The 24,331-nt window shown below is 45.1% G+C and overlaps 1 protein-coding gene across 1 annotated transcript in view; it reads left to right on the top strand.

Annotated features, from left to right (window-relative positions):
• The window catches only part of AK8 (adenylate kinase 8), a 218,719-nt gene extending 198,542 nt beyond the window's left edge, over positions 1-20,177 (top strand). Inside the window, exons 12-13 of the mRNA XM_003407485.4 lie at positions 17,907-17,987; positions 19,209-20,177. Coding sequence (XP_003407533.2) covers positions 17,907-17,987; positions 19,209-19,446 — 319 coding nt within the window. The 3' untranslated portion in view covers positions 19,447-20,177. The remainder of the gene's footprint in view (positions 1-17,906; positions 17,988-19,208) is intronic.
• Positions 20,178-24,331: the final 4,154 nt, after the last annotated feature.

Below are 24,331 nucleotides of genomic sequence, written 5' to 3' on the forward strand. Positions count from 1 at the left end.
CATGGGTGTGCATATATCTGTTTGTATGAAGGCTCTTGTATCTCTAGGATATATTCCTAGGAGTGGGATTTCTGGGTTGTATGGTAGTTCTATTTCTAACTGTTTAAGATAACGCCAGATAGATTTCCAAAGTGGTTGTACCATTTTACATTCCCACCAGCAGTGTATGAGAGTTCCAATCTCTCCGCAGCCTCTCCAACATTTATTATTTTGTGTTTTTTGGATTAATGCCAGCCTTGCTGGTGTGAGATGGAATCTCATCGTAGTTTTAATTTGCATTTCTCTAATGGCTAATGATCGAGAGCATTTTCTCATGTATCTGTTGGCTGCCTGAATATCTTCTTTAGAGAAATGTGTGTTCATATCCTTTGCCCACTTCTTGATTGGGTTGTTTGTCTTTTTGTGGTTGAGTTTTGACAGAATCATGTAGATTTTAGAGATCAGGCGCTGGTCGGAGATGTCATAGCTGAAAATTCTTTCCCAATCTGTAGGTGGTCTTTTTACTCTTTTGGTGAAGTCTTTAGATGAGCATAGGTGTTTGATTTTTAGGAGCTCCCAGTTATCAGGTTTCTCTTCATCATTTTTGGTAATGTTTTGTATTCTGTTTATACCTTGTATTAGGGCTCCTAGGGTTGTCCCAATTTTTTCTTCCATGATCTTTATCGTTTTAGTCTTTATGTTTAGGTCTTTGATCCACTTGGAGTTAGTTTTTGTGCATGGTGTGAGGTATGGGTCCTGTTTCATTTTTTTGCAAATGGATATCCAATTATGCCAGCACCATTTGTTAAAAAGGCTATCTTTTCCCCAGTTAATTGACACTGGTCCTTTGTCAAATATCAGCTGCTCATACGTGGATGGATCTATGTCTGGGTTCTCAATTCTGTTCCATTGGTCTATGTGTCTGTTGTTGTACCAATACCAGGCTGTTTTGACTACTGTGGCTGTATAATAGGTTCTGAAGTCGGGTAAGGTGAGGCCTCCCACTTTCTTCTTGTTTTTCAGTAGTGCTTTGCTTATCCGGGGCTTCTTTCCGTTCCATATGAAATTGGTGATTTGTTTCTCTATCCCCTTAAAATATGACATTGGAATTTGGATCGGAAGTGCATTAAACGTATAGATGGCTTTTGGTAGAATAGACATTTTTACTATGTTAAGTCTTCCTATCCATGAGCAAGGTATGTTTTTCCACTTAAGTATGTCCTTTTGAATTTCTTGTAGTAGAGCTTTGTAGTTTTCTTTGTATAGGTCTTTTACATCCTTGGTAAGATTTATTCCTAAGTATCTTATCTTCTTGGGGGCTACTGTGAATGGTATTGATTTGGTTATTTCCTCTTCGGTGTTCTTTTTGTTGATGTAGAGGAATCCAAGTGATTTTTGTATGTTTATTTTATAACCTGAGACTCTGCCAAACTCTTCTATTAGTTTCAGTAGTTTTCTGGAGGATTCCTTAGGGTTTTCTGTGTATATAATCATGTCATCTGCAAATAGTGATAACTTTACTTCTTCCTTGCCAATCCAGATACCTTTTATTTCTTTGTCTAGCCTGATTGCCCTGGCTAAGACTTCCAACACGATGTTGAATAAGAGCGGTGATAAAGGGCATCCTTGTCTGGTTCCCGTTCTCAAGGGAAATGCTTTCAGGTTCTCTCCATTTAGAGTGATATTGGCTGTTGGCTTTGCATAGATGCCCTTTATTATGTTGAGGAATTTTCCTTCAATTCCTATTTTGTTAAGAGTTTTTATCATGAATGGGTGTTGGACTTTGTCAAATGCCTTTTCTGCATCAATTGATAAGATCATGTGGTTTTTGTCTTTTGTTTTATTTATGTGATGGATTACATTAATGGTTTTTCTGATATTAAACCAGCCTTGCATACTTGGTATAAATCCCACTTGATCAGGGTGAATTATTTTTTTGATGTGTCGTTGGATTCTATTGGCTAGAATTTTGTTGAGGATTTTTGCATCAATGTTCATGAGGGATATAGGTCTATAATTTTCTTTTTTTGTAATGTCTTTACCTGGTTTTGGTATCAGGGAGATGGTGGCTTCATAGAATGAGTTGGGTAGTATTCCGTCATTTTCTATGCTTTGGAATACCTTTAGTAGTAGTGGTGTTAACTCTTCTCTGAAAATTTGGTAGAACTCTGCAGTGAAGCCGTCCGGGCCAGGACTTTTTTTTGTTGGGAGTTTTTTGATTACCGTTTCAATCTCTTTTTTTGTTATGGGTCTATTTAGTTGTTCTACTTCTGAATGTGTTAGTTTAGGTAGGTAGTGTTTTTCCAGGAATTCATCCATTTCTTCTAGGTTTTCAAATTTGTTAGAGTACAATTTTTCATAATAATCTGAAATGATTCTTTTAATTTCATTTGGTTCTGTTGTGATGTGGTCCTTCTCATTTCTTATTCGGGTTATTTGTTTGCTTTCCTGTATTTCTTTAGTCAGTCTAGCCAATGGTTTATCAATTTTGTTAATTTTTTCAAAGAACCAGCTTTTGGCTTTGTTAATTCTTTCGATTGTTTTTCTGTTCTCTAATTCATTTAGTTCAGCTCTAATTTTTATTATTTGTTTTCTTCTGGTGCCTGATGGATTCTTTTGTTGCTCACTTTCTATTTGTTCAAGTTGTAGGGACAGTTCTCTGATTTTGGCTCTTTCTTCTTTTTGTATGTGTGCATTTATTGATATAAATTGACCTCTGAGCACTGCTTTTGCTGTGTCCCAGAGGTTTTGATAGGAAGTATTTTCATTCTTGTTGCTTTCTATGAATTTCCTTATTCCCTCCTTGATGTCTTCTATAACCCAGTCTTTTTTCAGGAGGGTATTGTTCATTTTCCAAGTATTTGATTTCTTTTCCCTCGTTTTTCTGTTACTGATCTCTAGTTTTATTGCCTTGTGGTCTGAGAAGATGCTTTGTAATATTTCGATGTTTTGGACTCTGCAAAGGTTTGTTTTATGACCTAATATGTGGTCTATTCTAGAGAATGTTCCATGTGCGCTGGAAAAAAAAGTATATTTTGCAGCAGTTGGGTGGAAAGTTCTGTATAAGTCAATGAGGTCAAGTTGGTTGATTGTTGTAATTAGATCTTCCGTGTCTCTGTTGAGCTTCTTACTGGATGTCCTGTCCTTTTCCGAAAGTGGTGTGTTGAAGTCTCCTACTATAATTGTGGAGGTATCTATCTCGCTTTTCAGTTCTGTTAAAATTTGATTTATGTATCTTGCAGCCCTGTCATTGGGTGCGTAAATATTTAATATGGTTATGTCTTCCTGATCAATTGTCCCTTTTATCATTATATAGTGTCCTTCTTTATCCTTTGTGGTGGATTTAAGTCTAAAGTCTATTTTGTCAGAAATTAATATTGCTACTCCTCTTCTTTTTTGCTTATTGTTTGCTTGATATACTTTTTTCCATCCTTTGAGTTTTAGTTTGTTTGTGTCTCTAAGTCTAAGGTGTGTCTCTTGTAGGCAGCATATAGATGGATCGTGTTTCTTTATCCAGTCTGTGACTCTCTGTCTCTTTATTGGTGCATTTAGTCCATTTACATTCAGGGTAATTATAGATAAATAAGTTTTTAGTGCTGTCATTTTGATGCCTTTTTATGTGTGTTGTTGACAATTTCATTTTTCCACATACTTTTTTGTGCTGAGGCGTTTTTCTTAGTAAATTGTGAGATCCTCATTTTCATAGTGTTTGACTTTATGTTAGTTGAGTCGTTACGTTTTTCTTGGTTTTTGTCTTGAGTTATAGAGTTGTTATACCTTTTTGTGGTTACCTCATTATATACCCCTATTTTTCTAAGTAAAAACCTAACTTGTATTGTTCTATATCGCCTTGTATCACTCTCCATATGGCAGTTCAATGCCTCCTGTATTTAGTCCCTCTTTTTGATTATTGTGATCTTTTACCTATTGTCTTCCATGATTCCCTGTTATGTGTATTTTTTTTTTAATTAATCTTAATTTGTTTGTTTTTGTGATTTCCCTATTTGAGTTGATATCAGGACGTTCTGTTTTGTGACCTTGTGTTGTGCTGATATCTGATATTATTGGTTCTCTGACCAAACAATATCCTTTAGTATTTCTTGTAGCTTTCGTTTGGTTTTTGCAAATTCTCTAAACTTGTGTTTGTCTGTAAATATCTTAATTTCGCCTTCATATTTCAGAGAGAGTTTTGCTGGATATATGATCCTTGGTTGGCAGTTTTTCTCCTTCAGTGTTCTGTATATGTGGTCCCATTCCCTTCTTGCCTGCATGGTTTCTGCTGAGTAGTCAGAACATATTCTTATTGATTCTCCCTTGAAGGAAACCTTTCTTTTCTCCCTGGCTGCTTTTAAAATTTTCTGTTTATCTTTGGTTTTGGTGAGTTTGATGATAATATGTCTAGGTGTTTTTCTTTTTGTATCAATCTTAAATGGGGTTCGATGAGCATCTTGGATAGATATCCTTTCGTCTTTCATGATGTCAGGGAAGTTTTCTGTCAGGAGTTCTTCAACTATTTTCTCTGTGTTTTCTGTCCCCCCTCCCTGTTCTGGGACTCCAATCACCCGCAGGTTATCCTTCTTGATAGAGTCCCACATAATTCTTAGGGTTTCTTCATTTTTTTTAATTCTTTTATCTGATTTTTTTTCAGCTATGTTGGTGTTGATTCCCTGGTCCTCCAGATGTCCCAGTCTGCATTCTAATTGCTCGAGTCTGCTCTTCTGACTTCCTAGTGTGTTGTCTAATTCTGTTATTTTATTGTTAATCTTTTGGATTTCTACATGTTGTCTCTCTATAGATTCTTGCAACTTATTAATTTTTCCAGTATGTTCTTGAATAATCTTTTTGAGTTCTTCAACAGTTTTATCAGTGTGTTCCTTGGCTTTTTCTGCAGATATCCTAATTTCATTTGTGATATCATTAAGCATTCTGTAAATTAGTTTTTTATATTCTGTATCTGATAATTCCAAAATTGTATCTTCATTTGGAAAAGATTTTGATTCTTTTGTTTGGGGGGTTGGAGAAGCTGTCATGGTCTGCTTCTTTAAGTGGTTTGATATGGATTGTTGTCTCCGAGCCATCACTGGGAAACTAGTTTTTCCAGAAAATCCGCTAAAAAAAACTGCGATCAGATCCCTATCAGAGTTCTCCCTCTGGCTCAGGCTATTCAGATGTTAATGAAGCCGCCTGGGGAGGGTGCGGGAGGGAACAGAGAGATAGGAGAGTAGCACCTCAGAATATAGCCAGAGTTGCTTGTCTTGCTTGGAATGACTGTTATATCTGAGATTCCCGCGGGCGCGTCGCCTATGTGTGCTGACTGTGTGGAGATTGCCCCCAGGGGGTCTGGCCCGCTGGAGTCACGGTCAGATCCTCCGCTTCCAGCCCCACGCCCAGCGTCAAGGCTCCCCTACTGGGACGGTGCACTCTCAACTCCAAAATCAGTCGCTGCCTCCCGGGGACTTCTCTTCCCTCCAGCCGCGTGGCCGTGCCGCCCCCTTGAACCAGGTAGGCCCCCTCCCGGGGTTAGTTCAGATGGGTGGAGTAGCTCCCCGTGCTTGTGCCGCGACCGAGTGTCCCGGCTGGAACGCTGTTCTCCCCACTCCAATACCAGTCGCTGCCTCCCGGGGACTTCTCCTACCGGCTGCGTCCCACGCCGCCCGCGCGACCCGGCTGGTCCCCTTCCCGGGGTTAGTTCAGGGGGTGGAGCAACTCTCCGTGTTTATGGCGTACCTGCGTGCAGTCCAAATCCCTGCGAGACGGTTCCCCGGCTCGGATGCTGCTCTTTCTGCTCCAAGATCAGTCACTGCCTCCCGGGGACTTCTCCTACCGGCTGCGTCCCACGCCGCCCGTGGAACCGGCTGGTCCCCCTCCCGGGGTTAGTTCAGAGGGGTGGAGCAGGTCTCTGTGCTTGTGCCGTACCTGACTGGTACGCTGGCTCCAGGCTCTGGAAACAATCGCTGCTTCCCCGTATTAGTTCGTTCTCCGTCTCTAAATCTGTGTTTGTTGTTCAGGGTTCGTAGATTGTTATGTATGTGATCAATTCACTTGTTTTTCCGTGTCTTTGTTGTAAGAGGGATCCGAGGTAACGTCTGCCTAGTCCGCCATCTTGGCTCCGCCCCCCATATATTTTTAAAATGGAATCATGTAGTACCACCTGATTTACAACCTGATTTTTTTCTACTAACAATATATCTTGAACAGTTTTCCCTGTCGTAATTTATTTGTAGTGATGATTATGTTTACAAATTACAAAGCAAGTCTCTGAATTCTGCAATACACTCCCCCAGTCTCCTTGGATCAGATCTTCCTTTTGTAAACTATAGCTGCCTCAAGAGAGGGTCCCCCAAATGAAAACTTCTTGAACCCACCCACCCCCCATTTCATTTTTAAGAAATTCCTAAGAGTTTTGTTGGGGTAGCAAAATAGTGGGCTGCACAAAGTATTATTTCCACTCTACCGTGAACATCTGGGAGACCCTGGTGATACAGCAGTTTGAATCCATGCGGTGCTCCTTGGAAACTCTATGGGGCAGTTCTACTCTGCCCTATAGGGTCGCTATGAATCAGAATCGACTCGACGGCAAACGAGTTTGGTTTTTGGTTTTGGTGAATGTCTGAATTCACCCTGGGGTATAAAGGACAACATTTGTTGTGACCAAATTGTACTAATCAAATAGAACAAAAAAGAGTCTGAACAGTTACTGGAAATAGACTTGAGGACATGAAACCGTGCCTTGTTAAGACACTTAAAGGCAGGGCTTCCAACAGGTTTGGTCTGATTCACACCCCTGCTAAGAATCTGCATTTCTAACAAGGTACCAGAAACCCTGGTGCTCTAGTGGTTTTGAGCTACCACCACTAACCAAAAGGCCAGCAGTTCGGATCCACCAGGTGCTCCTTGGAAACCCTATGGGGGCAGTTCTGCTCTGTCCTGTAGGGTCACTATGAGTCGCAATCAACTCGACAGCAACGGGTTCGGTTTTGGTTTTGGTAACAAGGTACCAGGTGATGCTGCTGATTAGCGAGTAGGGCCCAATTCTGAGAGCCACTAGTAGAGCAGTGGTTCTCAAAACTTATTACACATAAGAATCACCTGGTGATCAGACGGAATCAGAATCTACATTTTAACAATTCAAACCAGTTCGAAGTCCTGCAAAAGTGATGGTAAGTACTGAGAACTCAGAACAGGTTTTGTATCTTATTAGCTTGGCTTCCGGCTCCTGGGACATGGCACCTCATACACAGACAGTTTCCTGATCGAAAGCCAACTGTCTTGCAAATACCTTGGCATGCTTGCCAGTGACTTTCGTTGGGGAAGGCCTGACCAGAAAGCTCCTCCTCCATACCTGCCATCTTACCTGGATCCCTCTCCCACTTCCCCCACCCCACAGCTGGACCTTGAACTCTTAGATGCACCTGGAAAAGATTTGCTTCTCAACCTTGTCTACTGCCATTTTTTGCCTTAGATTCTTCTGCCTTTCTCTTTGGGAAAAGTTTGCAGAACTTCCTGACTTCAGATGGTTTGCATTTCATTACTGTCTGTTGCGTCTGGGTGGCAGTGTGCAGAGGGATTATTCTCTTTCTTCCCAGTGGTGAGGGAGGCAGAAGTTTTAAGATGCTTTTAAAATGGAGGCCAGTTATGCAGGAACTTGATCCTTGGGTCGTTCTTCTTAAACCAGACTGCTGCATTTTGTATGGCACATTGTAAACTGTCAGGAGTGCTTGTTAATTTAGCAGTTAATGACAGCCATGGAGAGTGTTTTTCTTGCCCCTGGAGAGATTTTAGACGCAGCTGGGGTAGATTTGCCACTATCAATTATGCACAGTTTTAAATAAGAAATGGCCGCAAGGAGCCTCTTTTTTTATTTAGAGGAGTCACAGCAGGAAGCGAACTGATGCTGCAGCTGCTCCCTGAGGGCAGGAGGAGTATGAGGTTTTAGAAGGAGGTTGAGATGTTTGGCCTTTATTTTTCAAATGGTACTCCTGTCAAGGTAGAAAATATATATCAAAAAACCAAACCCATTGCCATCGAGCCAATTCCAACTCATGGTAACCCTATAGGACAGCGTAGAACTGCCCCACAGAATTTCCAAGGAGTGCCTGGTGGATTGGAACTGCTGACCTTTTGGTTAGCAGCCCTAGCTCTTAACCACTGTGCCACCAGAGAGTTTCTGAAAATATATATCGTAGATTTTAAAAAATTCTGGCCAGGGTCTTTTCCAAACTCTAAGCAGACCCTGTGTCTAAATTTTGTCTGGCTTTGCTTTCTTGGAGTAATCTTTTATGATTGTGGTTATGGGATCCTTTGCAACCTGCACCTGCCATTTATGACTCCTCTCAGGAGGACCTGGGAACCGATCCCATTCGGTTGATGGGATGCTTCTCTGGGAGATGGAATTAGGTCTCCTGTGATGTCACAGGCGGTTCCCTCACTTACTCATCCACATTCGCCCGTCACTTACCATATGCCAGGCACGGGGGTTATGGCCTGAACAGGACAGTCCAGCTCCTGTGCTCTGACAGTTAACACCTAGTATACTCGGAGTTGTGAATCCTTCAACAGACGCGCCCCCGCAAAGTGGGGCCTTTATTTTTTTTTTGGTAGTCGAGGCATACTTCAGAGCCCTAGTGCACAGTAGTTAAGAGCTCAGCTGCTAACCAAAAGGCTGGCAGTTCAAATCCACCAGCCACTTCTTGGAAATTCTGTGGATCAGTTCTGTTGTTGTTAGGTGCCATCGAGTCAGTTCCGACTCTCAGCAACCCTATGCACAACAAAACACTGCCTGGTCCTGTGCCATCCTTACAATCATTGTTATGCTTGAGCTCATTGTTGCAACCACTGTGTCAATCTACCTCATTGAGGGTCTTCCTCTTTTCCACTGACCCCGTATTTTGCCAAGCACGATGTCCTTCTCCAGGGACTGATCCCTCCTGACAACATGTCCGAAGTATGTAAGACACAGTCTTGCCATCTTTGATTCTAAGGAGTATTCTGGTTGTGCTTCTTCCAAGACAGATTTGTTCATTCTTTTGGCAGTCCATGGTATATTCAATATTCTTTGCCAACACCACAATTCAAAGGTGTCAGTTCTTCTTTGATCTCCCTGATTCATTGTCCAGCTTTCACATGCATATGATGCGATTGAAAATACCATGGCTTGGGGGGTGCACCTTAGTCTTCAAGGAGAAAAATCTTTGCTTTTCAACACTTTGAAGAGGTCCTTTGCAGCAGATTTGCCCAATGCAATGTGTCATTTGATTTCTTAACTGCTGCTTCCATGGGTGTGGATTGTGGATCCAAGTAAAATGAAATCCTTGACAACTTCAATCTTTTCTCTGTTTATCATGATGTTGCTCATTGGTCCAGTTGTGAGGTTTTTTGTTTTCTTTATGTTGAGGCGCAATCCATACTGAAGGCTGTGGTCTTTGATCTTCATTAGTAAGTGCTTCAGGTCCTCTTCACTTTCAGAAAGCAAGGTTATATCATCTGCGAAATGCAGGTTGTTAATGAGTCTTCCTCCAATTCTCATGCCCCATTCATCTTCGTGTAGTCCAGCTTCTCAGATTATTTGCTCAGCATACAGATTGAATAGGTATGGTGAACATACACCTTTCCTGACTTTAAACCAATCAGTGTCCCCTTGTTCCGTCTGCACAACTGCCTCTTGATCTATGTACATTTTCCTCTTGAGCACAACTAAGTGTTCTGGAATTCAGATTCTTCACAATGTTATCCATAATTTGTTATGATCCACACAGTCGAATGCCTTTGCATAGTCAATGAAACAGAGGTAAATATCCTTCTGGTATTCTCTGCCTTGAGCCAGGATCCATCTGACATCAGCAATGATATCCCTGGTTCCATGTCCTCTTCTGAAACCAGCCTGAATTTCTGGCAGTTCCCTGTCGATATACTGCTGCAGCCGCTTTCGAATGATCTTCAGCAAAATTTTGCTTGTGTGTGATATTAGTGATATTGTTCTATAATTTCCATGTTAGGTTAGATCACTTTTCTTGGGAATAGGCATAAATATGGATCTCTTCCAGTCAGTTGGCCAGGAAGCTGTCTTCCAAATTTTTTGGCGCAGACGAGTGAGCACCCCCAGTGCTGCATCCGTTTGTTGAAACATCTCAATTGATATTCCATCAGTTCCTGGAGCCTTGTTTTTCACCAGTCCCTTCAGAGAAGCTTGGGCTTCTTCCTTCGGTACCATCAGTTCCTGACCATATGCTACTTCTTGAAATGGTTGGATATCGACTAATTCTTTTTGGTATAATGACTCTGTGTGTTCCTTCCATCTTCTTTTGATGCTTCCTGTGTCGTTTAATTTTTCCCCATAGAATCCTTCACTATTGCAACTGAAGGCTTGAATTTTTTCTTCAGTGCTTTCAGCTTGAGAAACGCCGAGCGCGTTCTTCCCTTTTGGTTTTCTATCTCTAGCTCTTTGCACACGTTATTTTAATACTTTACTTTGTTTTCTCGAGCCACCCTTTGAAATCTTCTATTCAGTTCTTTTACTTCATCATTTCTTCCCTTTGCTTTAGCTGCTCGACATTCTTGAGCAAGTTTCAGTCTCCTCTGACATCCATCTGTCCTATACGGTCGCTATGAGTTGGAATCGACTCAACAGCAACAGGTAGGCATACTTCAAGGGTCCCTGGGTGGTGCAATCAGTTTGTTTTCAGCTATTAACCTAAAGGTCACCCAGTGGTGCCATGGAAGAAAGGTCTGGTGATCCACTTCCTTAAAGATTACAGCCAAGAAAACCCTACAGAGCAATTCTACTCTGTAACACATGGGATCACCATGAGTTGGCATCAGCTCAATGGCAATGGGTTTGTTTGTTTGTTTTTAGGCACACTTCACTAGCACCTGCAATCTAGTCTCTCCAAAACTCCCTTTATTCCTCCCACTCTCTGTTCAGTTTCACTTTTCATTCAGATCGGCTTACTCTAACAACTTGCCCATTCCTCACTGCCGTCCCCAAGTGTAGTCATCTCTAAACCCGGATGCTGCCTCTACTTTTAGATCACACGAAGGTCTTCTCCTCACAAATCTATAAAAAATAGATACTCCTGCTAGTTTCCCATTTGATAGTTTCTACGTAAAGTGTTTCATGACCTTGTTTTCAATCCCCATCATGTGTAAACACCCTCCCTCTTTCCACCCTGGTTTCCCCTTTTCCTTTTGTCTATATTTTTTGCCCCTTCCTGCCTTCTTATCTTTGCTTTTGGGCAAATAATGCCCTTTTGATCTCGTATAATTGATTGCTCTAAGGAGTACACTCCTCTTGGGTGTTCTAATTTATCTTATGGGGTTGTCTATTGTTTGGCTGGGAGATGGTCTTCAGGAATGGCTTCAGTTCCAGGTTAGAAAGGTGTCTTAGGGCCATAGTCTTGGGGGTTCCACCAGTCTCTGTCAGACCAGTAAGTCTGCTCTTTTTTGTGAATTTGATTTTTTGTTCATTAATATTTTATTGAAGATTTTTACATCTGCGTTCATGATACTGGTCTGTAGTTTTCTTAGAGAGTCTTTGTCTGGCTTTTGGTATCAGGGAAAGTCTGCCTCATAAAATAAGTTGTGAAGTATTCCCTCCTCTTATTTTTACAAGTTGTGTAGGACTGGCATTATAGTTTATGTAAAATTAGTATTATCATATCATTCATATTTTTGTACACCCACTTATTTGTGTACATGTATGTGTATTCAGAACCTCATTATATTGTAAGTTTATTCTTACAGTGCCAGAGAACTCCCTGCCTCTGCCTTTGCCATAATGTCTAGTAACTACATTATATGCCTGCTCCTCACTTATCGACTGTCTCGTTATCTGTCATTTTGCATTTATAAAAGATCTCCTATCCAACTATTTCACACATCAGTGACATACATATAGTAGTAACAAATGCCAAGGTGTGAGGCAAGAGTAACGCTGGCTGTGATGGTTAAGGTTATGTGTCAGCTTGTCTGGGCCATGACTTTCAGTGGTTTGGCAGTTATGTAATGATATAATTTGGCAGTTATGTAATGATATGGTCATCCTCCATTTTTGTGTAGTGCCAATTTTCACGTAATGACCTGGTCTTTGGAACTTAACCATGTCAGTAATTGAGGAGTGGGTGTACTATTTTCTGTAAGGTTTTGCGTATTGTGGTGGTTTATTGGTTGAAATGAAGAGACCGACAAGGGCAGGCCCCTGCCTCTGGGCAGGTCTGAATGCCATATTATGGCCAGTGATTGTATATTCTGTCTTTCAAGATTACCACATCTAGCCATGGGCCTGGAGAGAATTCCAGCCCCCGATTTCTAGTGAGTCTTCCTTTGCTCTCCAAACAGAGCCTCAGGCAGTGTGGCCAGCCAGGGCATGATGAAGGAGGGCCAGAAGATCCCAGCCATTGTTGGGTATCTGACACCAATGCCCTCAGTGACACAGTGTGAACCCCTTGCCTCTCTGGGACTCAGTTTCCCCATATTGTACACTGAGCAGATTTGGATCAGAGAAGTGGTTTTCACCTTTGCTACACGTTACAGTCACTTGAGGAGCTTTTAAAAATCTCCATTCTGAGACTACACCCAGACCAATTAAATCAGAATTTTTGGGAGTGGGGCCCAAACCTCAGCATTCTTAAAGCTCTCCAAAACTAAAAAAATAATTCTGACTCATGGCAACCCCAATACTTTCAGTTAATAGCCAAGCACTCAGCAGTTTGTGCCACCAGGGCTACCATAAAATGCCCTAGATGGTTACAGTGTATAGCCAAGGGTGGAACAGCTGGATTAGATAGAGCCATGGTTCCCACACCTGCCTGAGCATAAGAATCACCTGGACTGCTGATTTAAAAATACAGCTCTTTCCCGGGAGGTTTGGCTTCATTAGCTCTGGGAGGGTTTCTGGAATCTGTATGCCAGACAGGTCTTCCAGATAATTCTTAACATCAGATAAATCTGGGAAACACTGGGTCAGAGCAGCACTTGTCCCAGTTTGATGTGTGTACAGATCACCACGGATCTCGTTAAGACGCAGATTCCAATCCAGTGGGCTGCGGCGGGTCTGCAGATCTGCTGCTGCTGGTCCAGGGACTCCGCTTTAATTACTGAGGCATCATACCCGTTGCTGTCCAGTCAATTCTGACTCATAGGGACCCTATAGGACAAAGTAGAACTGCCCCCATAGGGTTTCCAAGGAGTGGCTGGTGGATTCAAACTGCCTACCTTTTGGTTAACAGCCGTAGCTCTTAACCACTGAGCCATCAGGGCTCCTACCAAAGCATTAGAGGCCTTCAAAGGTAACGTCCACCTCCCCTTCAGAGGCATCTGTTGTTGTTAGTTGCCCTCAAGTGACCTCATGTGACAGAGGAGAACTGCCCCCACAGAGTTTTCTTGGCTGTATGAGTCTCAAATGACTCAACAGCAATGAGGTTGGTTTTTTTTTTTTTTTTTTTTTTTATCTTTACGGGAGCAGATCCCCAGGCCTTTCTCCCCTGGCGCCGCTGGGTGGGTTCGAACCATCCATTTTTCCAGTTAGCAACTGAGCACTTAACTGTTGCACCACCAGGGCTCCTCTTCTGAGGCACCTACCAGCCTGAAATTCTACAATCCCAAAGACAGTTCCCTCCCCTAGTGAGTCCTAGTACGTGATACCCGCACACACCAGAAAGGTCTCTGGCCAGCACAAGCCATGCTCTGATTTTCTATGCTTTCACCATTCTCCTTTCCTGGCAGTGTTGTGCGAGAGAAGCAGAAAACAAAAAACAGAGGTCTGGGGTATGCATGGGGCAGTATGTCTCAGCAGAGATGCTTGGCTCCCCAACACCACCCTGTCACCAGGCCCTCACATTGCGGTGCCATGAGTCTGGATTATCAGAAGCTTCTAGCGTGGAAGCACAGCTCCTCTCCAGAAAGGCTTTTCCCACCTATATGTTTCAAGTACCAATTTGGTGTCCTGTGCTTCTGATCTTGCCAGCCTTTCACAAACCATTCACTCGAATGATGACAAGCAGTCTTGATATGTTCGGTTAAAAATCTTTCAATTGGAGCTTGTTTGTTTATGAAGCAGCATCAATTATCAGGGATTTCCAAACTGGCTTCCTTTCTTTCTACTGGCGTTGGCATCCAGAGAGGCACTGTCAACCGCCAGCCATGGTGACAGCCGCATTTTAGTGTTGCTGTTGGGCCTCGCAAATAATGCGTTGTGGGGGGGCCCGCATGTTCAGAGTGTAAAGGATAAAAGCACACTGAAACACTTGCACTCCCTGTGTTTAAACACTCCCGATCTTGCATGTTTTATTTGGTGGCTGTTATTTTGCAGCACGTTGTGAATGGAAGTCATTATTGAGAACATGTACAGGAAAGAAGTGGATTTTCATGGCTCCCAGCCCCCCCAGGCTGTTGGGAAAACCATCATGCACACTTTGTGGAGGGGTGGCTGGAGCTTTTGTCAGGCACCAGTGAGGGGGTTCCTGGCAACTTGGCAGAAGCAACCCTCAGCGACCAGTGTGGGCAAAATGAGAAAGGGAAAAAGGAAGGAGTGTGGAAAGCTGGACTTGAAGGAGAATGAGCATTTGGTTCAGGGACTAACGGTTTTTGAAGCCACACGTTTTCTGGAAGTAAGTGGCATTAGAGAGACTAGATGTATTAGGTATCCTTTAGGTAATAGTTAAAGAGGAAGCCCAACTCAAATTGGCTTAAGGAAAAGAAGAGATGTATGTATTTATGTCAGTGAAACATTGAGGGGTTTCTTAGGCTGTGTTCTCTAGAAAAGCAAAACCAGTAAACTATATAAATATATATATATAGAGAGAGAGATTTATATCAAGGAAACGGCTCACATGATTGTAGAGGCTGGAACTCCCAAGTCCGTGGATCAGGATAGAGTCTTCTCCTAGTTCACGTAGCTGCAGAGGCTGGCGAACCCAAGATCAGCAGGTCGGAGAGCAGGGCTCTTGTTCACAGGCTGTGAAGATAGACGAATCCCAAGATCAGCAGGCAAGACCACAAGGCTTTTCTTGATTCATGTAGCTGCTGGGGCTGGCGAACCCAAGATTGGCAGGTCAGAGAGCAGGAGCTAGCAAAAGCCAGAACGTCCACTTATATTCAGATGCAGGCCACACGCCCAAGGAAAATCCCTTTCAGCTAATTAGCTACTCACAGCAGATTCCGTCATGGGGGTGATCACATATAAACACCAAGAATCATGGTCTAGCCAAGATGACACAATCTTAACCATCACAAGGGGTAAATGGCTTCAGGCACAGCTTGATCCAGGGCCCCAAGTGATGTCCCCCACCATCTCTCTGCTCTCTCCTGCTGGTCCTAGTCAACCTCGAACTTCCATTCCACCAGCTTAGCAGTCCCAGGAAAAACAAGGCTCCTTTCTCTACAGCAAACCCCAGGGCAGCCTCTCATTGACCAAGTTTTGCATCCTAAACCAGCTTCAATAATACCAAGGCCAGAAGAAGCTGGGGCTCAGCTTAGCCACATGCAGACCTCTCCCCTGCCCAGCCTGGCAGTCAGGGGAGAGTTAGCTCCGACCAAGTCACAGGGATGACAGGGAGTAAGAATGATTGCCCAGAAGAAATTAAGAAAATCAACAGATGTCCACAAGCCAAAGGGAGCAGTGAGCGAGAAGACAGTGCACAGTATCTGGGGCAGCCCCAGTTTTGCTGTCTATTCACAGCCTGGGGCCTTTGACCTTGCTGCAGAACATGAGGCTTTGGTTCAGGTCAGTGATTTGTAACCATTTTTAAGAATCGGAAGTCCTTTGAGAATCCAATGAGAGGCATGGATACATCTACCCCAAAAAATCACACATTCTCACATGTAGGAAATAGTTTATACCAAATTTTCAGGGGTTCACTGGGCTGATCCACAGGGTCCCTTGTTCAGAATCCCTGGCTCAGTGTCCCCCAAGGCAGGGGAATCCAATCACCAGGGGAATACTGATCTCCCTGCAGTACCTCCTAACTCAGCACTGCAGGCGAGGGCATAGGCATCCCACAGTTAAAAGGCCCCCTAGGGAATCCTGATATGCTGGTACTTGGGAATAACCATATGTCTAAGATCCCTGCCAACCCTGGTATTGTAGATTCATCCTCAACTCTACCAGTTAACAGAATTTTTGGCTGGGATGAAAAAAAGCCAGGCAGTTAAACTTAAGTAGAACACTAGGACTACCTTCCATTCATTCATTCCTTCACAAGTATTTCCTGAGCACTGGCTGGATGTCAGGACACTGGCTTGGGGCCTGTTATTGCTCTGGCTATAGCAGATGCCACCTGGGCCTGAGGGGCTGGTCCAAGGCCCTTGGGGACCAGTGTCCCATCAGGCTCACCAGAGCTTTGCCTCTTGGCAGCCTGCTGCACCAGTCCAGTGAATTCCAAGAATCATTCACTGACAGTGAGGGGATTCTTTTGTTCACTGACTTGGAGATGGCAGAGTGTCTTTCCTAAAAATGTTTCCATCCAGCTCGTTTATGTATGTTCTTCTCACACTTTCCTAGAGATGTTTCTGGTCTGACTTTACTTACTTGAAAGTGACATCTAGACATTTTTTGGGTACACAAGGAGTGTTTGTTGTTATCCCCAGTAGAAATTACGCACATCAATCAGTGGTGATGACTTTATTAAATATAGTGTGTAAGTTCCATACAATGAATTGGTAAACACTGGAGCTTACTACAGGGCCTGGCACACAGCAGGCACTTAATAAATGTGTGAATGAGTGGATTAAAGGATGAATGAGTAAACAGTAAGTGAGCAGTACACTATTCCAGAAGTTGCTAAAAAATAATAACAAAAATTTTAAAAAACCAAGATGGTTTAGTACTAGAAGACAGGAGCATGAATTAGATCTGTAGGCAGGGGCTGGCTGGACACTTGGATCTCTGCCCCCCACCCCACCCCTATCTTTCCCAACCAGAAAAGCATCGCCTTTTGACTATTCCATTTGTTCATACTTTGTCCTAAGTCAGGGCTTCTCAACCTCAGCACTGTTGACATTTTGGGCTGAGTAATTCTTTGACGTGGGGGTGTCCTGTGCACTGTAGGATATTTAGCAGCATCCTTGGCCTCTATCCACTAGATGCCAGTAGTCACCCCCACAATGTCACCAGACATTGCCAGATGTCTTCTTGGAGGTAAAATCAATCTTAATTTAGAACCACTCTCCTAAGGTTTTCTATGAAGAGAAGATTCCATTGCCGAAAGAAAAGGGAGAGTTAAGCCCCTTGAACTAGGGGGTTAGGAGATATATTCCCAGGTGCTTCCAATCTCTATTTCCAAATTTTTAAGAGAAGGGAGTACTTTGTCTTTTTGGTTGGATTCTGAGATGGGCCTATTGACTTTGAGTGTCTTGCTCCCTTGGGCCCAGGACTCCTTTGTGAAAGAGAAAGTGAGAAAGCTGAGAAAAAACAACGCCATGTCTCCAAAAACGGCACAGGCAATCAAGGGTCTGAACTCCCAGGAAGGGTATCCAGTAACAATAATGCTATGTTTGAGCACCTAGTATGCTCAAATCCTGCGTTAAGCTTGTGACATCCTTTATCTCATTAAATCTCCAACACTATCAAACTATTATTGTCCCCATTTTAGAGTTGAGGAAACTGAGTCTAAGAGAGGTTAGGTCAATAAGCAAGTCCATGGTAGAGGTGAGACTCTGTGTGACTCCAGAGAGCACACTATCCCCCTGCTCACCTGCACAACGTCTCTCAGGGAGTCCCACCCCTGGAATGTTGAGACCTGGGAAGCAGTCCTGGAATCAGGGCAGTGGAGAGCAGCCATGGCATAGAGCCCATCTCTGAGGTTTGGTACTGGGAGCTCGTGGGGGATGGCTCCTGATGGCTCCACCCACACATGGGGAGTGATGCCTGGTCTTAGGATGATAAGAATCCAGCCTTTGGTTCTCTGACCACAGTGTTTGTTCTTTACCCATAGGGTGTTTTTCCTGAATGTACCATTAGATTCTGTCATCGAGCGGCTGACCCTAAGAAGAACAGATCCAGTCACGGGAGAAAGGTATGTGCCAGGTTCTTATGGTTGGCCAGGCCCAACCAGGGAGCCCTGTCTCTCTGGCTGGCTGGCTGGTGCCATGGCAGGTCTTCTCCAGGGCCAATACTGGTGACAATTGACAGAAGACTCTGGAAAGGGAGTTTATCAAACTTGCTCCTCTGGGTAGAGTCTGTTGACCCTCTTTGCCTAGAAGAGAAACTAGGAAATTAATACTCAGGGCTGTACAGTAATACATGGGTGAAATGTTCGCCCACACTCTCCCAGGGTCAACAGCATTGGCTCCGCATGTGAAATGGATGCATTGGGTGAGAGCCATCTGTATACTGCACTGGGCTTTTGCTCTTACCATGACGCATCCCAGGTACATCATCTATTATGTTGGTACAAGGCTGCTTGTACCAGCACATCCCCGTGGGAAACACTTCACCTTTGAGCTTTTTCATAGTTGCAGGAAGTAAATTCTGACTTTTTTTCTACAGTCTGACCAAGTATAATTACTGCATTCATGTTCAGAATGCAAGTTAAAGTCCCCATAATTGCCAAGCAGTAGACTCTGCCATCCCTCCTGATAATCAGGGCCACATCTCCTTGGGACTCAGGAGTGGAGTAGGGTGAAGCAGGGAGGGCATTACCAGGACTTTTCTAAGGTCCAATCTGTCAGCCTTCCTGCTGGGGACAGTCTTTAGCACATCCATGTCAAAGACCATGTCCTTCTTGTTGCCCTACCCTGGGCCCTCTCCCCACAGTGACTGTGACATTTACTGTCATCTCCGCTCATATTTGTTGTTATGACTTGTGTTGTGTTCCCCTCCTGCATTTGACCATAATGTCAATAAGGACAGAGTCAACATCTGTCTTGCTTAACATGCCTTGTCAGCAACAGATATAATAGCAGACATATAGCAGATGCTTAGTAAGTATTATTTGGAAGAAAGAGAGAAAGGAAGGGAAGGAAAGAATGAAGGAATTTGGCGCTTAGTATGTTCCGCCCTCCTCCTGTCACTGATCTATATCCCTCTCCTCTGGGCAGAGACCATATCTTGAGTTTCTCTGTTGCCCAGGGCCCAGCCCAAGGCGTGCATGCAGCTGGTGCATGGTAAATGTTTGTTTTTGATAATGGCGATGACCAGGGTACACCAACTAGGCCAGCAAGAGAACAGAGTGTCCCTTTCTTCCCTGCCCTCTGGGCTGGTCTGTGGGTCACCCGTTTCCCCTCCTCTCTCATAGGTACCACCTCATGTACAAGCCACCCCCAACCATGGAGATCCAGGCCCGTCTCCTGCAGAACCCAAAGGATGCTGAAGAGCAGGTCAAGCTCAAAATGGATCTGTTCTACCGGAATTCTGCTGACCTGGAGGGGTTCTATACACGGGCCATCACCATCAATGGGGACCAGGACCCATACACTGTCTTTGAATACATAGAGAGTGGGATCATTAATCCCCTGCCCAAGAAAGTCCCCTGATGGGTACAGAGCAAGGAGCATCCACAGGGAAAAAACATTAACCTCTCAACCCCATCCCGTAGTGCCAGGAGTGACCACCAGAGGGTCAGTCCCCTCCTCCAATGATTTCCCCTTCCCTTTGTAACAGTCCTTATTAGGTAAACACATGTTTCCTCATCGATAGAAGAGGACACTGAGGCCCCCAACTTTCTGGAAAGCTCTACCAAGCCAATAAAGAGTGTGGTGTGCAGTCTTGTGTGTCCTGAAGGTGATGTGGCTAGAAAATGGACTTGTTTAGGGGTCTGGGAACACAAGACAGGGGTATACCAGGGAAGAAGTGAAGTAGAGGGCGGCAGGCTGGGCCTCTGGAGTCAGACCTGGGATGGGTCCTGGCTCCAGCACCAATGCGCTGTGCGCCCTTGGAGAAGGTGCTTAGAGCCTCAGAGCCTCTCTTTTCTCACAGCCAAGTGGGGTAATATTACTACCTTACAGGGTTGCTGTGGGATTAACTGAGGTAATGCAGATAAAGTTCTTAGCACAGTGCCTGGCACACAGTAAGGTCTCAATAGACACAGCTTCAGTAAACACAGGCTCAAAAAGGCAACCGTCTCTTGCACAGCGCTGTCCAGTAGAACTCTGCAGTGATACAGGCTCGGTATCCGCGCTGCGCAACGTGGCAGCACTGGCTACATGTGGCTGGTGAGCACTGGATATGTGGCTAGTACAACTGAGGAGCTGAATTTAAAATCTTAATTTTCACTAATTTAAATTTCAATAGCCACATGGCTAAGTATTGGGCAGTTCTAGGCAGACTTGGCTGTTTCCTACAACTTGCTAAAGCCCCTAGAAGGCCTTCCTTTAGGTCCCACTGAGTGGGGAGAAATAACATCTCTGAAGTCTGCAAAACCCGCAGTACCCCCCAGGAATGAACGCCAGAAGGACAGTCCCCTCCTCTCATTATTTCCTTATACCTTTGTAACAGTCCTGGTTAAGTAGGTACAGAAGAGAACACTGAGGCCCTTGAGGTAAGTTACTTACCTAAGCTCAAATGGATCCAAGGCTAGACCTGAACCTGGTGCTCTGGGCACCACCAGTGCTCTCTGCCTGTGGGGACTCAGCAGGCCAAGCCAGGCTGGGCCCGGAAGAGGGGTGCTAGCCTCTGGGCTCTGGGAAGCTTGAGGACTCCTAGGCCTGATGGCTAAAACCTCTTCTAGCCTGGTGTGGTCCAGAGCCCCTCCAGCAAAAATCTAGCCCTGGTATTGGCCATGGTAGCCAGTGACATTGCCAGCCAGGAGCTGGTGTGTGCTGAGCCAGCTGCTTGGGCTCTACCCTCCCTGCTTCTGGCCTTGGTCACATGCAGGTTAAACCCAGGCCTGCTCCAGCTTGGCCTTAGTGTCCACCATATCATCCAGGGCCAGGCCCTCTCTCCAGAGGCAGTGTCCTGCCCTCTGTTCCTCTACTCTGCCTGACAGCTCAGCCCTCAGCCTTCTCTCCCTGCCCTGCAGAGGCTCTTGGTGCCACTGGCTGAAACTCTATCAGGGGCCTCCTCAGCCTAGGTACCAGCTCTTCCACTACAACCCTCCACCCCCATGGACCAGGGAGGAGGGTGTCTACCCTGAAACTTCACCCTGGCAATGCGTACCGGCCCAGTAAGCTCCATTCACCCCCAGGAGGGCCCTCAATTACATGTCCAGGTTGCAAACACTTCATTGAGTTCATCAACACTGTGTGGATGGAACTCTGCCCACTTGCACTCCAGGATCCCTAGATGAAAGGAGACAGCAAACAGGTAATGTGGCCAGCCCTAGCCTGGCTGGGGACACTTCTCTTACCCGGCCCCTCACCCTGTTCCTGTCATTCAGGGTACCAGAGAATGTGGTCTCACTTAACCGGCACCCTCAGTGAAGCATCGTTTGGGTGTAAATCCTTGGCCGAAGACATCATGTTGTTGATGTTACTAGCTGCCTTCAAGTAGCCCCCCGACTCATGGTTACCCCATTTGTTACAGAGTAGAACTGAGCTCCATAGGATTTTCTTGACTGTAATCTTTATGGAAGCAGATCACCAACCAAGCCTTTCTTCTGTGTTGCCACTGGGTGGGTTTGAACCTTCACCCTTTTGGTTGGTGGCCCAGTGCAAACCATTTGCGCCACCCAGGGACCTTTAGTTAGCGCACTGATGGTCACTCAGTCGAGGCAGGCAGGCATTCGGGCGACCCACTCTCTGGGGCTACCTGCACCATTATTTCTCCTCTTCCACCACCTCCCCCAGAGCAGTTACCGTTTGTTGGGTGCCCCTCTGTGTGCCAGGTCTGTGCTAAGCTTGTTAGGCATACTCCTCTCTGAGGCAGGGTAGTGTCGTGCCAAGAGCATGGGCTGTAGAGCCAGTCCGCATGCCACTTACCAGCTGTGTGACATTGGGCTACTTTACCTCCCTGGGTCCTTATAAAATAATGCAAACAAAATAGTAAGTTAATACCTATAAAGGCTGTAAACAGAGCATGGCACACAGTAAGTCCTCAATAAATGCAGTTATTATTGATCTTCTAATTGTCACAATTCCCGGGAGGTCAGTGCTGTTTTTATCCCTAGATGAGGAAATTGAAGCTCAGAGAAGTTAAATAAATCACCCAAGGCCACAGTAAGTGCTGAGAGGGAAGGCTGGACACACATCCGCCAGGTCAGCTCCGAACTCCAGGTAAGGATGGTGCTATCGCTGTCACCGAGGACATGATCCTGGTTTGCAGGGCCGGTGTTTCCCCGCAGCCCAGCATAGTGGAGCGGCCCCGCACCTTCCATTCCTCTTCCTCACAGCCAGCCTGTCAGTTGCGCTCGGCAGACACCAGGCAGCGAGCTTTCATTGATATGCGCTCGGTGCATGCGGGTCATGGTTGGCCCTTTCGGAAGTGCCGCGAGCAGACAGGTTAGCCCAACATGCTCCTACTCTTGTAGATTGCTCCCTGGGAAACCAGGCGAGCAAAGGGCGTTCAGTGAATCTCGGCCAACACAGCCCCTCCTGTCACTTTGCATTGCAAAGCTGCTCTGCACTTAGCGCTGAGGAGGCGGGAACGCATTAGGTTCTTCTCATTGGAGCCCTCAGCTTGCAGCCTAATTGGGTGGCTTGGCTGGTGTTTATTAGCCCCCAGTTCCAGCCCGGTGATGGTGGGCTGGGGGCTGCCTAGTCCAGAGATGCCCACTCCTGTTCCTGGAGGGCAAAGCTCCTATTCACTTCCAGATTGACGTTTAGCAGTGAGGTTTGATTAATGTTAATTGCAAGAGAACAAATCGTTTCCAACGTTGTCAGCATTTGCTCCAAAGCTCATTTTCAACCTCTTTTAACACAAGTTGTCACCACAAACCCCTTCGGTCAGCTCTCAGGACGTCACCTGCTTATGTCTGTGTTTATGCTGTTCCCCTCTCTTCCCTGGTCCCCTCACAGTGGGAACTCCAGATGGTTTCAGAGGCACCTTTGGGGTGTCTGTCCAGGAGCCATAGGCTCTCAGAGCTGTGACCCCGACATCCTGCAGCCGCCACGGGTGTATTTACTGTGGGACCCTGTGCCCTGGCTGCAACTGATTAGACCAGAGGGCGCTGTGACCTATGCTGGGCCAATCAGCTTCTCTCTCGCAGGAAACTGTAGTGGACTGAGGGCAGCTGGTCAGTCTCTTCTTGCAGGAACACGAGGACGTTCGGGATCTGCCTGACGTGGACAGCGCAGAACAACGAAAATTAACCTGGCCCAAAGGGAAAGTGAAGCAGGCACGTTCCTACTTTATCCATTCTACAAGTCTTTATTGAGGGCCTGCTCTGTGCCAAAGGAGCCCTGGTGGTGCAATGGTTAAGCACTCGGCTGCTAACCAAAAGGTCAGCGATTTGAACCCCCCAGCCACTCCTCGGGAGAAAGATGTGGCAGTCTGCTTCCATAAAGATTTACAGCTTTGGAAACCCTATGGGGCAGTTCTCCTCTGTCCTGTAGCATTGCTGAGTCAGAATCGACTCAACGGCAACGGGCTAGTTTAGTTAGCTCTGTGCTGGCACCATGAAAGGCACTGGGAATATAGCAGAGAAAAAAAGAAAAAGGACATAAATCCCTGCCCTCATGAGGCTTACATTTTATAATGCAGATGGCAGAAATGAGAAAGACTGAAAGAGAGAGGGAGAGTCTTGGTTTTGATGGTTCCTGGACCCCATCTCTGCCTTGGGTCCCTTGAAACATCCCTATATCTATCCAACATGCTCCCTTTTTTTGCCCAGGGGTATAGACAATGTCGTTTGTGAGCACAGTGTGGTTAGACTAGTCTGGAGGTGGGCCCAGGGGCCATGGGAGCAGGTGGGAGGGAATTAAATGAGGCCAGGACTCCTGAGGGTCCTCCCGGGGGAGTGACACAGGAGCTGAGTTTTGAAGCACATCTGAGAGTTCAGAGGCATAAAAAACATGACACATTCCATGACCATGGAGCGTGCTTCCAATTTTAAATATAAAAATATCTTTTATTATAGATATTTTTATTATCAAGATACATATACATATACTTATAAAAATTCAAATAGGATAACATAAGTACATTAAATAGGAAGTGAAATGCCCATCCCCACCCCAATAAAAGCCTAACTTTCCATTCCCCAGAGAAAACCACAGTTAGAAGTCTGGTGTGTCCATTGCTGTGGATGGCTAGATGGGTGGATGGTGGGATGAGAATGAACACAGATGGGATTGTATTGCATATACTGCTCTGCAGCCTGCTTTTTGGAGTCCCTGGGTGGCACAAATAGTTCATGAGCTCAGTTGCTAACCAAAAAGTTGGAAATCCATGCCCCCCAGAGGCACCTAGGAAGAAAGGCCTGGCTACCTACTTCTGAGGAATCAGCCATTGAAAACCCTATGGAGCAGTTCTACTCTGACATAC

The sequence above is a fragment of the Loxodonta africana genome, chromosome 9, assembly GCF_030014295.1.
Source record: "Loxodonta africana isolate mLoxAfr1 chromosome 9, mLoxAfr1.hap2, whole genome shotgun sequence".
Taxonomy (NCBI): domain Eukaryota; kingdom Metazoa; phylum Chordata; class Mammalia; order Proboscidea; family Elephantidae; genus Loxodonta; species Loxodonta africana.